The sequence below is a fragment of the Syngnathus typhle genome, linkage group LG3 (genome assembly GCF_033458585.1).
Source record: "Syngnathus typhle isolate RoL2023-S1 ecotype Sweden linkage group LG3, RoL_Styp_1.0, whole genome shotgun sequence".
Lineage (NCBI taxonomy): Eukaryota > Metazoa > Chordata > Actinopteri > Syngnathiformes > Syngnathidae > Syngnathus > Syngnathus typhle.
The window spans coordinates 15,597,748-15,615,775 of NC_083740.1; the positions used below are offsets into that span (position 1 = coordinate 15,597,748).

An 18,028-nucleotide genomic window follows, 5' to 3' on the forward strand; every position below is an offset into this window, starting at 1 on the left:
TTATTACGGGTCATGTATGGTTGTATGGACAAGTCTTCTGTCGTTGATATCTTTTAATCAATCAAAAAGTTTGCGGCGCAAGCAAATGCTACCTCGTTTAAATAAAGGGGAAAAAAAAGTAAACACTACCTCGGCTAAAGAAAGGGAGGCGCACACCTTGCGGTCTGAGGGCTGTGAAGTATCTCATTTTCATTTAAAGAGACCACACCAAAACTGCTTGCTCTGACCCGCACCTAAGAACAAGTAGGAAAGAGGGACCTGTGATGGTATCAAAACAAGGAATTCAGACAAAAGCATCGTATTTCCCCTTTATATAGGCCACAACTAAAAGAGTAAAACGTAAACCAGTAGAATTTATTACCGTGATATTTGGGGTTTAAAGGACACAGCCCAGGGTGAAACGGAGGAAAAGTCAACACATGGTTGGCAAACTGTAAATGGGTCAAGTTTGTCATTCGTAAAGGAGTTAATCTAGTGTAAAACATGCAGGATAGTGGCCCTTGAGGAGGAAGTTTGACATCCCTGGCTTACAATGAATCATTTATACAAGCGAGGTCGTCAATTATCCTAAAATGTTTGGACTATTGGAGGAACCTGATCAGACACAATCTGAGAGAAGCCTTGTTACCACAAGGATACATGCAAAGTTGATACGGAATGGCCAGAGTAGTTGCAACCACTGCCTTGTTACGCTTCTGACCATGCCCGTTTGTAACACTTGATTACATTTTAATTGGAAAAGCCTTGTAAAGTAAAATGTGTTTTTGGCACATAAACTTGCATAAACGGATTTGATTCCAGGAATTTTAACAGTTTTGATTATATATGCTCTCATTTTGCTCTTGTTTGTTTTAGACCTCTCTACCGAAGTGAGTGAGGCTGACATGAACACTTCTGCTAAGGTAAATGCATACATAAAATTGTGATTGAGTGTTGAGTGTTCTCCAATCATTTTAATGTTTATACATTTAATGTATTTTAAACGTGTGCAACAGTCTCTCAGAGCTGGGATATCTTGGTTGTGTGTCGTTTGTAGCATTTTGAAGGAGTGAGGATCCATTATAGGATTAATTCTGTTGTGTAACGTGAAAAAATTCAATAGAGATGAATATTTTTGTAATGTGAATGAATGAATATTAATGTTACCTGATCATTCAACTTGGTTTGGGTATCTTCTCATGATGAAATTAGTGGAATGTTGTCCATCGCCTTTTTCCTCATTGCTCATGTCTGTTAGATTATATTGAGTAAAACTATTTGTTTGCTTACTAATTTTATTTTTGTAATCCATATAAGGGCTTGGTGTTGATCACGGAAATTCCTGGTGTCGACTGGTCAGCGAGTGATGTCCTTAAACTCATCCAGCCTTTTGGAAATCTTACTGACATTATCTCTGCTCCATCAGTTGGAAAGGTATCAGTTACCGACTTAGCACTGACACTTTGGCCTTGTTGAATGGTAAACTTTTCTCCTGTGTATCATATATAAGATGTTTAGTCTTAATTTGTCGAGAATATTTCACATCTTTGCCTTAAAAAATGTTGTGGGCAGGGTATTATACATGGGTACAGGATGGGTGGATGGATGGACGGAAGAAGGGCACTGAACACATGCACCCACACACTTTATTGAGCTCCGGGAGGAAATTCAGTTGCCAGTGCAGCATGCACGCCCAAGAGTGGGCACATGAGAGGTTAAAGAACAGATATGCAGTGGTAACATAACATGTAAAAACATGCAAAATATTATGAATCAATCAATAAATACATAAACAAATAGACAATAGACATCAGACACGACAAAAATGACAAACAAAATAAAAAAAAGAGAATAAATCCTCCACTACTCCTCCGCTTGGTGACAGTGACCAGTGGGTGGACAGGGTTGTCGTTGGACAGCAGCCTGGCCAACACCCGGTGTTCTGCCACAGACTTCGGACCAAGCAGCTCTGTTCCCCCAACATAACCCGCCATCCTCACCAGTCTTGATGGTGCCCCCCCCCAGCTCGCCACTGCAAAAAAGAGGGCACTCGCCACAACAGAATGATAAAACATCTGCAGCATCACATTGCAGACATCGAAGGATGCGAGCTGCCTGAGGAAGTACAGTACATTGTCCTTTTTTGCGCAAAGCATCCACGTGAGCAGACCAATCGAGTTTGCAGCACACCAAGATATTTACAGGCCTGCACTCCACACAGTCTCCATTGATGGTCACTGGCTCAGGAGTAGGCCTAAGCCTCCTGACGTCAACCACCAATTCCCTGGACTGAGCAGTGTTCAGGTGCAGGTGGTTGGAGTCAGACCAACTTGCGAAGCGCCGGCTCCGGTACTCCCCCTGTTCATCTTTAATACAGCCAACAATTGCGGTGTCGTCCCTAAACTTTTGCACATGGCAAAACACCGTTCCCTGCGGTCCTCTCACGCTGCTCCTCACCGTGCCTCCCATGCACACATACTGAGGTCTGCCCATCACACCAAAAGGAGTGGAGCTCTTTACAAGCCCTAAGCTTCGTCTCCCTCCTTGCACAGTTAATGATATAATATGTGCTAAATAATAAAAAAAAAAAAAAAAAACTACCCAACCTGCTTTGGGCCGCAGCCTCATCCCGTCTCATACCTCCTTCATGCTGTTCCTCTGCAGCTTCTGCTCCAACATCTTCCTATAAAGTAATCTCGCCATCTTGAGCTTGGCCCTGAGCTCCCTCTGCACTTGCTTTAGCTCCTGCTTGTCCATGAAGGCCGGCTTCTTGTGATTCAGGAGGCCCTTGATCCCATTTATAATCCAAGGCTTGTTGTTGGCATAGCAGTTTACTATTCTTACTGGAATACTTGTCAATTATATGTAAACGTTTTTCTTTATAAATCATTAGTCTTTCAAATCAGCCAGTGTTGGGTGAAGCCTTTTTCTCTATGTAAGCTTGAGTTGCTAAATTACACATTGTCAGAACATTTTGCCTTCCATGTCTTCTGCGTCCAGCCTTGCTCGTTACATAAAGGCTCTTACCTAGAAAAAGCCTGAAAAGACAGCTAGCAGGTGGGAAAGTCCCCACCAGGCCTGCTATAGGCTAGCTACCTATGGTAGGGGGAATCTGCGAGGGGCGGAAGTTGACTCACCAGCAGACAACTTGGTAATTGACCCAGGAATGAAACTGAAGAGAAAGATGATCGGCGGCACAATACCTGAGACTGCAACATCTACTCCAGGAATCAAGCTCAAGAGTTGCAGCTGCGGCTGGTCCAAGGTAACATCCGTGGAGATGACACTAACTGAATCCTGGGACTCATGGGGAGCCCAAACAGTCCCTACTCTGATAACCGGAAGGAAGTGGTCTGCAAGCATGGTTACACAACAGGCAAAGGCAGACCTGTGACCTGCAAGCATAGTTACACAATAGGCAAAGGCAGACCTGAGGCACCGTAACATTGTGGGCCTCATGCAGCAACGGAGAGGAGGACTTGGCCTTGGAGAGAGCAGACCAACATGGCACAAGACAGCTCCTATTCAACGCAGAGGTCGGGTCGTTGAAGAGCTGCACTGACAGGAGCAGGCAGCCCGGTGTCCAATGACTGTCTCCCATGCAAAGAAGGGGCAGTGGATAAGATGGGAAGGGGTAGAGAGAAGGAAGTTCTCTTGGAACAAGCTCTGAAGCATTTCACACCAGCTTCATCCTGAGAGCAACTTATGATGTCCTGCCTTCACCCAGTATTAGTGGCGTAGCCAAGCCGGGGCAAGCCGGGGCGGCGCCCCGGTTAGGACTCCCTGCGCCCCGGTTGAAAAAAATGGAGCTTTTTCGATTCTTCATTTTCATGCCGTTTTTTTCTTTCGGTCTTGCGCGAATGTGCTTGCGCTATTCTATGTGCGCGATGTTATCCATTCACCGTTTGCCTCCTGGACCCGGATGTTGTTTTAGCGATCAGCGAACGGCGTGGGTGGTGTTCGATTTCTTTTCCTGTGGGCGCGCGCCCCTACTGGAAAAATTCCTGGCTACGCCACTGCCCAGTAACCTCAACCAATGATATAAAGAAGACCCAACATGCTCACTCTGCCCATCTTTAGCAAAACTGAAGCACTTCTTCATGGGCTGCAAGACCAGCCTGACACAAGGTCGTTACACCTGGCGGCACAACTTGGTGCTTAAATGTCTTGCAGCTGTGTTGGAGAATAGAAGTTGTGAAGCTAACAAAGACCACAGCCAGTACAACACCTGACCTAGGCCAGCGGGAGGAGCACGAGACTTGAGGTTAGTGGCGGACCCAAATCAAAGGCTCTGCTTACCATCAGAGATTGTTACAACAATCTTCAGATCAAATCTTGTGCTTTTGTCCTCTTCAGTGCACAAGGTTTACATAATAGAGCTGACTGTACCCTGAGAGGATGTTGTTGAGGAAGCCCAAAAATGCAAGAGCCTCAAGTATGCTGAGCTGGCACCTGACGCTGAGCAGCATGGCTGGAAAGGTTTGCCCAGTTGTTGGCAGCAGAGGATTCAAAATTAGAATCAGCTTTATTGACCAAGTTTGTGCATGCCAAACAGGGAATTTGACTTTGGTTGATCTCAGCCTCTGTACAACATTTAAGTGAGTGACAACATTCAGGCCACTAACAATATTTAAGTGAGAACAGGATGTTATTGCACAATGAAGACTCTGAGTCTCTATGAGTGGTGAGAGTTCATCAGAGCGACAGACGGGGAAGAAGCTGTGTCTGTGTTTGCTGGTTTTGGCGTACAGCGCTCTTTAACGCCGTCCGGAGTGGAGGAGTTTGAACAGACTGTGTCCTGGGTGAGAAGGGTCTGCGGAGATGTTACTTGCACGTTTCCTGGTCCTGGACAGGTACAAGTCTTGGATAGATGGGTTGGTCATGGGCAAAACAACTGTCCAGCTGCTTAAAGACCTGGGAATCAGAGGCCAACCCAATGCCAAACCATCAAAGCCCTCTTAACCGCAGCGGAATAAGCAAGCTGCTGACTCTGGATTAAAAGAAAGAATGCCACCTGGGTCCCAAAAACGGCACCTGTGGGATGGAAAGGTTAAGAGCAGAAAGGGGCACACCTGGGATGCCAACTGTTGTTGATGGGCCCTCTGGAGGGGTTGTGGGCCTGTCATCGAAACACTGAAGAAGAAGGGTTCCCACCTGATGACTCCAATGAAGCTTGAAACCACTCTGTTTCATCGACAACCCATCAATGTCTGTACCATGGCACACCTCAGGAGTGCATTAATAACAAGGGATTGTACAACCTAGTCCTATTATAGAACTTACTTTGCCAGTCTCATCTCCTATCTGCTTCTAGTCTCAAATCCTGCATCACATGTGACAGTGGGTTCACAAATTGTGATATTGTCAATTAATCTCATTGGCAAGTTACTATGTTTTGAGATTGTACTACCTAGTCCTATTATAGAATTTACTGTCCCAGTCTCATCTCCTATCTGCTTCTAGTCTCAAATCCTGCATCACATGTGACAGTGGGTTCACAAATTGTATGACATTGTCAATTAATCTCATTGGCAAGTTACTGTTTTTTTTTCTTCTTCTGGCTGGTTCCATTAGGGGTCTCCGCAGCAGATCAACCATTTCCTCATCACTCTGTCCTGCGTATCTTCCGCTGTCACACCAACCACCTACATGTCCTCCCGCACCACATCCATAAACTTCCTCTTTTGCCTCCCTCCTCCTGCCTGGTGGCTCCATCCTCAGCATCCTTCTCTCAATATACCTCCTCAGCACATGTCCAAACCATCTCAATCTCAACTCTCTGATTTCATCACCAAACCGTCCCACCTGAGCTGTTCCTCTGATATATTAATTCCTAATCCTGTTCGTCCTCGTCACTCCCAAAGAGAATTGCAACAAGTAAGCAATCTTAATGCCCTCTGAGGTGTACGATTATCAGAATGGATTTTGCAAAGGCAACCATCCACCTCTGCACATCAGTTCATGCTTCCACATCAATTATCCGTAATAACTGTACACCTGATAGAGCATTAGCCCTGTGGTATATTAGTTTGATTTGGCCAAGAAATCTAGAAATTAGGATTTGGAAAAAGAATGGGATTTTGAATGTGAAGAAAGCCTCTCAGTTAATGTCATATGAAACATTAATTGCATGTCCTTTTATGTCAGGCTCTTATTAATTGCATGTCCTTTTATGTCAGGCTCTTGTGTCTCTGCCAGACTTGAAGACTGCACAAGAGGTTGTTAAAGTTCACACCTCCATTCCTGCAAAGATTAAAGACTGTGAAGTGAAGATGTTCAATATCGAAGAGCTAGTTTGCATTGATACCCCAGTAAGGCTTTTATCATTTTTCCAGTTATGTTGTGAAACAGATCTCCTGCTTTCTACAGTTGCAGGATGACCTATATTAGCGAACGTGTACAACACTTCAAATATTACCTTAGATTCCCCAAATGGTTCTTTGATAGTCAAAATCCTGAGCATATCTTGAATAAAGCAGTGCACTATTCTGATTTCATATTTATTTAGTATTTGTCTTTCTTTCTTTCTTTCTTTCTTTCCTTCCTTCCTTCCTTCCTTCCTTCCTTCCTTCCTTCCTTCCTTCCTTCCTTCCTTTCTTTCTTTCTTTCTTTCTTTCTTTCTTTCTTTCTTTCTTTCTTTCTTTCTTTCTTTCTTTCTTTCTTTCTTTCTTTCTTTCTTTCTTTCTTTCTTTCTTTCTTTCTTGACATGCAATGTATTATTTTTCTTTAACGATCTTATTTTACAATTTTTGAAATAAATTAAGTTATAGTAACATTACACATGTTTAAACTTGACTTGGCTATGAGAAAATTGTGATGAGCCCTATGTAATATACATCCTGTTCGTACAATGACGGATTAACCTGATATTTTTGCATAGGTGGCACTCTACAATCTACTGATGCAGTCATTTCACCCATTGGTAAGTTATTATCCTCACTCACAGGATTAACTGCTGTATCCAACAGGAAAATGCCTTTATTAATTGGCCCTAGTACAGTAAATGCCCTTCCATCCCGGAACCCGTTTAATGCATTGTTTTGGTAATATTCTATTCCAATTTTATTCTTTTTTGGGGGGGTATAATGCCACGTTGCACAGCTAGGCGGTGGCACAGTAGTTTGTATAACCCTGTACATGCCCAGAACACCTCACCAGGAAGTCGTCCAGAAGGCATCTTAATCAAATACCCGAGCCACTACCTCAGGCTCTTCTCAACGCTGATGAGCAGTACCTCTCGGATGAATGAGCTTCTCACTCTATCCCTAAGGGGGAGCCCAGACACTATGCAATAACTTATTTTGGCAGCTCGTATCCAGGATGTTGTTCTTTTGGTCACGACCCACAGCTCGTCACCATAAGTGAGGGTGGAAACATACAGTATCTCACAAAAGTGAGTACACCCTTCCCATTTCTGCAATGTTTTAATTATATCTTGTCATGGGACAACACTGATGAAATGACACTTTGAGACAATGTTAAGTAGTCACTGTAGAGCTTGGATAGCAAAGTAAATGTATTGTTACTTCAAAGTACAAAATACAACAATGAATGTGTAAAATGCTGGCAACAAAACTAAGTACACCCCAAATGAAATTGTCAAAATTGGACCCAAATGTCAATATTTTGTGTGGCCATAATTATTTTCCAGCACCGCCGTAACCCTTTTAGGTGGCTCTAGACGACCACAGCCTTCCTAAAGAAGCTGATGGACTGGCCAAACATGTCTCCAGACCTAAATCCTCTTGAACATCTGTGGGGCATCCTCAAATGGAAGGTGGAGGAGCGCAAGGTCTCCAACATCCACCAGCTCCGTGATGTCATCATGGAAGAGTGGAAGAGGATTTCAGCGGCGACCTGTGAAGCTCTGGTGAACTCCATACCTAAAAGGGTTACGGTGGTGCTGGAAAATAATGTTGGCCACACAAAATATTGACATTTGGGTCCAATTTTGACAATTTCATTTGGGGTATACTAACTTTTGTTTCCAGCATTTTACACATGCATTGTTGTATTTTTAGTTACTTTGAAGTAACAATACGTTTACTTTGCTATGCAAGCTCTACAGTGACTACTTAACATTGTCTCAAAATGTCATTTCTTCAGTGTTGTCCCATGACAAGATATGAGAGGGGTGTACTCACTTTTGTGAGATACTCCATATATGTTTTTTGACACTGAAATACGGTCGTGGTCCTGGTATCCCATGCATCATTCCGTCTCGGGGTGCTACACATTTTCTACTCTAGGTGGTGCTACAGAGCCATTTTATTGTCATTGTTTATGACAACTTTAAAATATCAGGTTTTCATCATTAGTGTGCAAAATTTGAGTTTCAGTGCGTGTTTAAGGGTGTCAAAAATGACAATACTTTACAGAGAAAATAAAAATAAAAATGTTTTCCCAAAGTCACTACTCAGGCCCTAATCAATATTTAGAGGGAAGCTGGGCCTGTCTCCTGAGCAATCTCTCCTAGATGTATTTTCTGTTATGTTCAGGAATTGTTTTTACACAATGAAGGGAATATTCCTGGTAATTCAATGATGTTAGAAGTACAAAATGTTTTCGCACAATGAAGTGTTTAAAGGGCCAGTTTTCCATGTTTTGAATGGTATTGTCATTTGTGTTTTGTTTTCATTGAAGGGGACATTTTTATTGGATTTGTTGGTGGAGGAAATGATTTATTTTCCAACATCAAGCCCTTTACATTGGTGCTATATTCTACAGACATAGTTTTCAATACATACTGCCTTTAATGGAATATTATACTGTAATACTGATAGCAGTATTTAACTTTGGATCTAACGTTGCAGAAATTTAGGTCAGTTTTACTGTAAAACTGCATGATAATTTATTTAGCAAACTTTGTTCTGCTTCATTCAGGAGAATTCATCTCCAGTTAGTTGGAGTAGCCTTTTGGTGATCAATAATGTTCCTGACACCCCCACTGGCCCCTCTGAAGTTAAGAAACTAGTTCAGCGTTTTGGGACTGTGGTCAAAACTCTGGAACTTAACAATGTGGTAAGTAATTTTAAAAAACTAAATAAAATAAAAAAAAAACATGATTCAATATTGTGACAGTATTTATTGTATTGTCAAATTTGATCACTGCTATAGCATGGTATGTGACTGGCATCTTGTAAATGTAAATACTACAGTTTTTAAAGTGCATTAGCGACACAACATTGTACAGCTAGATATGTTTAAGTGCACAACACTGTACAGCTGAACACATTAAAGTGCATGAAACTTAATAATATTGTTTAAACAGGAACAGCACACTGCTTTCTGACTCAGAAATGTCGTTAGCAACTTACATACATTCACACTCCCTTTACTTTTGCTCTAGCCTCAGCAAACAATGCGGGGATGTCATTGTGAAGTGCGACTCTGTAGCTCGCTCAGGATGTTGTAGCCTTGCTGTTCTGTAAAGGTTTTCTTTAACACTAATATCAAGTTTTATTTAACTTTAACAACAAATAATTGTTTATTTACTGTTTTACAGTCTCATATTGATCATGATTTTTTTTTAATTTTACATCGATGTTGTATATTTATTGAAAAAACTTCTAACGTAAACCCAATTTCAATGAAGTTGGGATGTTGTGTTGAACATAAAAAACATACAATGATTTTCAAATCATGTTCAACCCGCACTTAATTTAATACACTACAAAGACTAGATATTTCACGTTCCAACTGAATAACTTGATTGTTTTAGCAATTTTTTTTTTAATTTTATGGCTGCAACACATTTTGAAAAAGCTGGGACAGGGTCATGTTTGTCATTGTGTTACGTCACCTTTTCTTTTAACATTTAATAAATGTTTGGGAACGGAGGATGCTAATTGTTGAAGCTCGTGAGGTGTGGTTCTTTCCCATTCTTGCTGATCAATAGTCAGGGGTATCCGTTGTCGTATTTTACGCTTCGTAGTGTGCCACTCACTGGGGACCAGTGTAGTACCCTCACTCCTTTACTACTAAGCCGAGCTGTTGTTACACGTGTGGTGGGGTTTAGCATGGTCTGAATTTCTTGCTGAAATAAACAGTGGTGTCCATGAAAAAAACATTGCTTGAATGGCAGCGTAGGTCTCTCCAAAACCTTTATATACCATTTAGCGTTAATAGTGCCTTCAAAAACATGAATGTCACCCATGCCATTGGCACTAACAGCCCTTCACCATCCCAGATGCTGGCTTTTAACTTTGCGACCATATGCCGGATGGTTCGTTTCCTCTCTGGTCCGGAGGACAGGGTGTCCACAATTTCCCAAAACAATTTGAAATGTGGATTCATCACTCCACAGAACACTTTGCCACTTTGTAGCAGGAAAGAGTCTATTCCTCAGTCCATCCAAAATGTTGGATGCAGAGCCAAAAAGGCACTCACTCGCCATGTTTGTGCAAGATGCAGGTAGTTACACTCTTGCTAATCGAGCAAAGTCTGGAAAGCGTTCTTTATTTCTTTTCCAATACTCCAGTAATGATGCATGCCGTGAGATTGGTGGTTCTGTGAGGTAGGTGATTATCTCCGATAAGGTTCAACTGCCTGCATGAGCTTGCTGCTGGAGTTCTTCAACTAGATTGTCACCAAAAATCTAAGACGAAGATCCAGGGCAGAACACTCAATATGCTAGTGCTCCGCTTCAGGTTCGTCATACTTTTGAGTTGCGGTCGTCATCAAATAGTCTGTACATTTAGGTCTTGAGAGCTTCAGTAAAATAAAGTAAAAATGTATTTGTACCTTGAATGGACAAATTATAAAATTTCACATGAAACTCACTGTTGCATGCTGATTGAGAATTAGACTTTTAACAATGAATAAATCACTGGTATCTAATCCTTATTTTTCAGAGGAACAATAAAAAATGTTTGTTTTGCCTCAGTGCCTGATGGCGCACTGGTTAACATGTCCGCCTCACAGTTCAGAGGGTGCGGGTTAGATTCCACTTCTGTCCCTCCATTTATTTATTTTTTATTTTTTATTTTTTTTTATAAATTAAATGTTTTACATGGTAAGTCAATTGAGAACATTTTCTCATTTACAATGACGACCTGTGTGGAGTTTCCATGTTCTCCCCATATGTGGCTTTTCTCCGGCACTCCGGTTTCCTCCATATCCAAAAAACATGCATGGTAGGCTGATTGAGCATTCCAAATTGCTTATAACTACGAGTGCAAGTGCGGATAGTTGTTCGTCTCTGTGTGCCTTGGGCTGGCCCAAGGGTATTTGTCGCCTTCTGCAACTTCCAAAAATGGCGCCCCCACCACCACCAATTTCCAAGTTACTTTTGAACTACCACCACAACCAAAAATGTATTGTTTCTATTTCTATTGAGGCTATTTTTGACATACAATTGCATACACAAATATGTTGTGTGTATGTTCCATACCAAAAAAAATGTACATGATCAGTGAGCTTCTCTTAATCACTTTACGAGCTTTTTGTTTAGCAAATTCTTTTACCAGTTACCTGCAATCAAGCGACGCAGCAAATCCATCCTTAATAGATATTGGTCCCAAAGCAATTACCGTAATTTCCGGACTATAAGCCGCACTAGCTAAAATTTGGGGATATTTGAGTTTTTCTCTTATATAAGCCGCACCGGACTATAAGCCGCACATGCACACGAGTTTTTTACAAAGAAAGACAGTACACAGAAAGCCTTTTTAAAGTTTTAATAACATACTTTAACATGTCTTTCTAAACATTGCCTGTGACGCAGCAGTAGTACAGTAGTTAAAGTATGTTATTAAAACTTTAAAAAGGCTTTCTGTGTACTGTCTTTCTTTGTAAAAAAACTCGTGTGCCTGTGCAGCTTATACTCCGGTGCGGCTTATACAGTGCCTTGAACCTTTCAACATTTCGCCACATTTTAGGCTTCAAACATAAAGATATAAAATTTAAATTTTTTGTCAAGAATCAACAAGTGGGACACAATCGTGAAGTGGAACGAAATTTATTGGATAATTAAAACTTTTTTAACAAATAAAAAACTGAAAAGTGGGGCGTGCAATATTATTCGGCCCCTTTACTTTCAGTGCAGCAAACTCACTCCAGAAGTTCAGTGAGGATCTTTGAATGATCCAATGCTGTCCTAAATGACTGATGATGATAAATAAAATGGACCGGTGTGGAATCAAGTCTCCGTATAAATGCACCTGCTCTTTGATAGTCTCAGGGTTCTGTTTAAAGCGCAGAGTACCATGAAGACAAAGGAACACATCAGGCAGGTCCGAGATACTGTTGTGGAGAAGTTTAAAGCCGTATTTGGAGACAAAAAGATTTCCCAAGCTTTAAACATCTCAAGGAGCACTGTACAAGCAATTATATTGAAATGGAAGGAGTATCAGACCACTGCAAATCTACCAAGACCCGGCCGTCCCTCCAAACTTTCATCTCAAACAAGGAGAAGACTGATCAGAGATGCAGCCAAGAGGCCCATGATCACTCTGGATGAACTGCAGATAACTACAGCTGAGGTGGGAGAGTCTGTCCATAGGACAACAATCAGTCGTGCACTGCACAAATCCGGCCTTCATGGGAGAGTGGCAAGAAGAAAGCCATTTCTCAAAGATATCCATAAAAAGTCTCGTTTAAAATTTGCCACAAGCCACCTGGGAGACACACCAAACGTGGAAGAAGGTGCTCTGGTCAGATGAAACCAAAAATGCGTAAAAGCAACACAACTCATCACCCTGAACACACCATCCCCACTGTCAAACATGGTGGTGGCAGCATCATGGTTTGGGCCTGCTTTTCTTCAGCAGGGACAGGGAAGATGGCTAAAATTGATGGGATGATGGATGGAGCCAAATACAGGACCGTTCTGGAAGAAAACCTGTTGGAGTCTGCAAAAAACCTGAGACTGGGACGGAGATTTATCTTCCAACAGGACAATGATCCAAAATATAAAGCCAAATCTACAATGGAATGGTTCACAAATAGACATATCCAGGTGTTAGAATGGCCAAATCAAAGTCCAGACCTGAATCCAATCGAGAATCTGTGGTAAGAGCTGAAGACTGCTGTTCACAAACGCTCTCCATCCAACCTCACTGAGCTCGAGCTGTTTTGCAAGGAAGAATGGGCAAGAATTCCAGTCTCTCGACGTGCAAAACTGATAGAGACATACCCCAAGCGACTTGCAGCTGTAATTGCAGCAAAAGGTGGGGCTACAAAGTATTAGCGCAAGGGAGCCGAATAATATTGCACGCCCCGCTTTTCAGTTTTTTATTTGTTAAAAAAGTTTAAATTATCCAATAGATTTCGTTCCACTTCACGATTGTGTCCCACTTGTTGTTGATTCTTGACAAAACATTAAAATTTTATATCTTCATGTTTGAAGCCTGAAATGTGGCGAAATGTTGAAAGGTTCAAGGGGGCCGAATACTTTCGCAAGGCACTGTACATTAAACTAGCGAGCGACACGTATAGCTCCAGAGTAGACGGGACCACGAAATAAAGTAAAGGGTGATGCAACACAATGTCATCAACATCGACTGCCTTTAGCTTAAAAGCGGCATCATATGCATTTCTTTTGTCCCCCATAATGACGGTTTGTGTATAAAAGCTTCCTTTCAGTAATGTCCGTCTTGATCTCGTTCTGTCTCTTCTTTGTGTCAATTTTACGGCACTATTTGCCTGGCGGATGGACATGCGATCAACACACCACTTTTCTCCCCAGTGACCGTGTCCATATATCCCTCCGTCCAGCAAAGCCATGCCGCACAACAGCGGTCCACAACCTTTTTACGAGTGTATAAAAGTGATCAAGTCATCACAAAAACGGAAATAAATCATATATAAGCCCCCCATAATGATGGTTTGTGTATAAAAGCTTCCTTTCAGTAATGTCCGTCTTGATCTCTTTCTGTCTCATCTTTGTGTAAATTTTACGGCACTATTTGCCTGGCGGATGGACATGCGACAACACACCACTTTTCTCCCCAGTGACTTTTTACGAGTGTATAAAAGTGATCAAGTCATCACAAAAATCACGGAAAAAAACGTATATAACCCGCACCGGACTATAAGCTGCAGGGTTTGAGAAAAAAGTCGCGGCTTATATTCCAAAATTTACGGTAAGAGCTCTTGGGTCATAGTTGACCGTGTGGGAGTGAGAGCACTGCGGTGGCTGCCGAGCTCGCCTAACTGTAAAGAAGGAAAATATATAATTCACACTTGTTGCATTTTGGGGGGAAATTTAATAAAATCCATCATCAAGACCAGGCATGTCATCTTGAAAGGCAATTTAAAATAAAAATCGAATAGGCAACAATAGGCTGAATAATTGAAATCGTCATTCTTTGTGTCACGTTTAACGACTCCGCTAACTCCAGAGGTCGAAGATGCGGGGCTTCCTCTTTTACGTTGCTTACGTCGGACTGAAGTGTTGAAATTATCAACACAGGTCTAGAGCGCCCTCTTGTGGTTTAGTGTGAAAATAACATGTTGCTCCAAACTATGCCAAATTATAAAAAAAACAGATTTGTGTGTGTGTGTATATATATATATATACCGGCGCACCTTCAATGAATGGTCCATTTTAAAACTTTGTCCTTATATAAGGCGCACCGGACTATAAGGCGCACCATTAATGCATCATGTCAGATTTTTAATCCAACTCAAATCATTCTCCATTTCAGCTTTTTTATTTCAACTTCAGACGCAACAAATTACTTTATAATCACAAATTAATGATGCATACTCTTTTTGATTCATGATTCATCGTCTTTAGCGGGCCATTTATGATTGATTTCATGACACAATGCTTCGGGCCAGTTTAAATTTAGGGAACTTGGTCCATATATAAGGCGCACCGGCCTTGTGTGTGTGTGTGTGTGTGTGTGTGTATATATCCATCCATCCATTTTCTGAACCGCCCAGTCCCCACGGGGGTCGCGGGAGTGCTGGAGCCTATCCCAGCCGTCATCGGGCAGTAGGCGGGGGACACCCTGAACCGGTTGCCAGCCGATCGCAAGGCACACGGAGACAAACAACCATTCGCACTCGCACTCACACCTAGGGACAATTTGGAGTCTTCAATCGGCCTACCAAGCATGTTTTTGGGACGTGGGAGGAAACCGGAGCGCCCGGAGAAAACCCACGCGGGCCCGGGGAGAACATGCAAACTCCACACAGGGAGGGCCGGAGGTGGAATTGAACCCGCACCCTCCTGACCGTGAGGCGGACGTGCTACCCAGTGCGCCACCGAGCCGCCGTGTGTGTATATATATATATATATATATATATATATATATATATATATATATATATATATATAATAGAGTGCCCTTTATTGTCATTTTAAAACATAGTCGTAAACTACGGGTGTCCAAACTGCGGCCCGCGGTCCAGTTTTTATTGGCCCGCAGCAAATTCTGAAAACAATTGAATATGGCCCGCACAAGAAGCTTGAGCTCAACTCTGTTGCACTTCTCAGTTTCCACACTAGATGGAGCTCGCCACACAAAGCGTTTGACGTCCCATTGACGTCCCGGACACTCTATACCACTAGTCCACTGAGCTGGTCAAACTGACACATTTCTGACACACAATCTGACACATGTGTAGGTTTAATAAAATGCTGATAGATTACAGAAACAAAAAAGTTTTTTTATTTTTTATTTTCGAAAAGTACCGTATTGGCCCGAATATAAGACGACCCTGATTATAAGACGACCCCCTCTTTTTCAAGACTCAAGTTTGAAGAAAGACTTTTTCAACACCAAATTTAATTTTTATACAGAAAATAATTACATTACATCTAAACAAATGATTACCGTAATTTTCGGACTATAAGTCGCACCGGAGTATAAGTCGCACCAGCCATAAAATGCCCAAAAAAGTAAAAAAAACCATATGTGTACATGAACATATATATGTATACAAGTCGCTCCTGAGTATAAGTCGCCCCCCCCACCCAAACTATGAAAAAAAAAACCGCGACTTATAATTACGGTATAACAATATATTCGAGACAAAAAGCATGTTGTTTTGTCTCATTCAAATTATTCAAAAACTCATTTTATTTCATCGTATTTATATATTTATTATAAATGTATCATTTATTTATATAAATATATTATTTAGTTATATAAAGGCTGGTCCGTGAAAATATGTCGACACGTAACCGGTCCATGGCGCAAAAAAGGTTGGGGACCACTGCGCTACAGGACCACCAGACTCAGCAACAGCTTCTTGCCACAGGTCATCAGCCTGCCAAAGTCACTCCCGAAACCATGAACATTACCCCCCATCCCGCACGCATGCACGCACGCACGCACGCACACACACACACACACACACACACACACACACACACACCGCTCACTCTTTGTTCGAGCTTCTGCCTGGGAAGAGGTACAGAAGCCTGCGCTCCCGCACCACCAGACTCTCAAACAGCTTCATACTCCAGGCTGTTAGGATCCTGAATTCGCTTCCCCGTTCTGCGTAGCGTCCTGTACTTTTACTGTCTGTATGCACACTGGCTCTTATTTGTTGTGTTATCTGTTTATTTATTATTTATTATTACTCTTATTATTTATTGTTTGTGCCTTCTTGTTTTTTTTATTGCGTCGTTTACTTGTATGTCTATTGTGTACTATGTCTTGTCACCGTGGGATAGAGAAAACGTAATTTCGATCTCTTTGTGTGTCTCGGCATGTGAAGAAGTTGACAATAAAGCAGACTTTGACTTTGACACACACACACACACACACACACACACACACACACACACACACACACACACACACACAGAAGGGTATTAACACCCTCAGCCGAATATTTTTTAGCACAAACCTTTGACTAAATAATTGCGAAGGACTGCTTCCAGTCACCATCACTGAGTTTCTTATAATGCTCTGCTGGGAATTTTAGACCGTTCTTCTTTGGCAAACTGCTCCAGGTCCCTGAGATTTGAAGGGTGCCTTCTCCAAACTGCGATTAACTCGGCCATGTTGAAACTGCGAGGTACCGTTTCATGACACTTTACTAGATGTCAATGTCACAAAGCTCTCAACAATTGCAAAGAATCTCCATACAGCAGATATGTTTGTTGGTGCCACTTGTGCCCACTGAGCAGCGTGAATGGAGGGGGGAGGGAGGCTGGTCTTTCATGGCAGAATGCAACGCATGATATACGGGTGACTAGATTTTTTGATCTGCAGTAAAAGGCTTTGATCAAGCATTCCAATTTTTCATCACAATCGGTGGCCGATCGATCGGAGCATCCCTATAAAGCAGACATGTCCAAAGTCCGGCCCGCGGGCCAAATCCGGGACCCGATCAGATTTCATACGGCTCTCAGGTTTGGTCTTATAATGTATTATTTATGGCCCGCCTGCACAGTTAAACTGAATAAAAAAATCATGAAACTTGAAACTATAATCTATATACCTCCTTTTACCAAAAGGCTGAGAGCACCACTTTAATAATATCAGTCTGCATCCGTGCCGCGCACCCCTCTCCGCTCATTTCTGCCATGCCGACTGCAAAGAAAATGAGGAAAGTTGACATTGAGGGCCGTCGCTTTCAAGAGACATGGGAATTATAATACTTCTTCACTGAAAATCAAGGCAATTGTGTTTGTCTAATTTGTAAAGAGACGGTTGCCTTGTTTCAGGATTTAAACCTAAAGAGACACTACCAGACTAAACATGCTAACACATACAACAAGCTAACAGGGAGTGACCGTGCTGCTAAAGTGCAGCAGCTCCAAGTTGAACTGGCATCACAACAGTGATTCTTCACGCAGGGCTGTCAGTCAAAAGTAAATACTACTAAAGCAAGCTACGAAGTAGCCATGTTAATACTGTTGATGTTGTGAACCTGTAGACGTGACACAAACTATTACTTTCTGAAAGATATTGTAAATGACTAGAGCAAAATTCACTTGTTTTAAGTTTTAATAATAACAGACAACTTTGCATTACTTGTAATTACTGTTTAAAATGTTCATGAGGCAAAAATAATTTTAAACTCATGTAAATTTAAGGTATTTCATACAGTTTGTTCAATGTTATCTGACTCTTCAGATATGAAT

At 41.8% G+C, this 18,028-nt stretch overlaps 1 protein-coding gene across 1 annotated transcript in view; it reads left to right on the top strand.

The window, feature by feature from the left end:
- The first annotated feature begins 1,309 nt into the window (after positions 1–1,309).
- The window catches only part of LOC133151474 (RNA-binding protein 20-like), a 51,351-nt gene continuing 34,632 nt past the window's right edge, over positions 1,310–18,028 (top strand). Inside the window, exons 1-4 of the mRNA XM_061274546.1 lie at positions 1,310–1,413; positions 6,159–6,290; positions 6,860–6,901; positions 8,863–9,000. Coding sequence (XP_061130530.1) covers positions 6,252–6,290; positions 6,860–6,901; positions 8,863–9,000 — 219 coding nt within the window. The 5' untranslated portion in view covers positions 1,310–1,413; positions 6,159–6,251. The remainder of the gene's footprint in view (positions 1,414–6,158; positions 6,291–6,859; positions 6,902–8,862; positions 9,001–18,028) is intronic.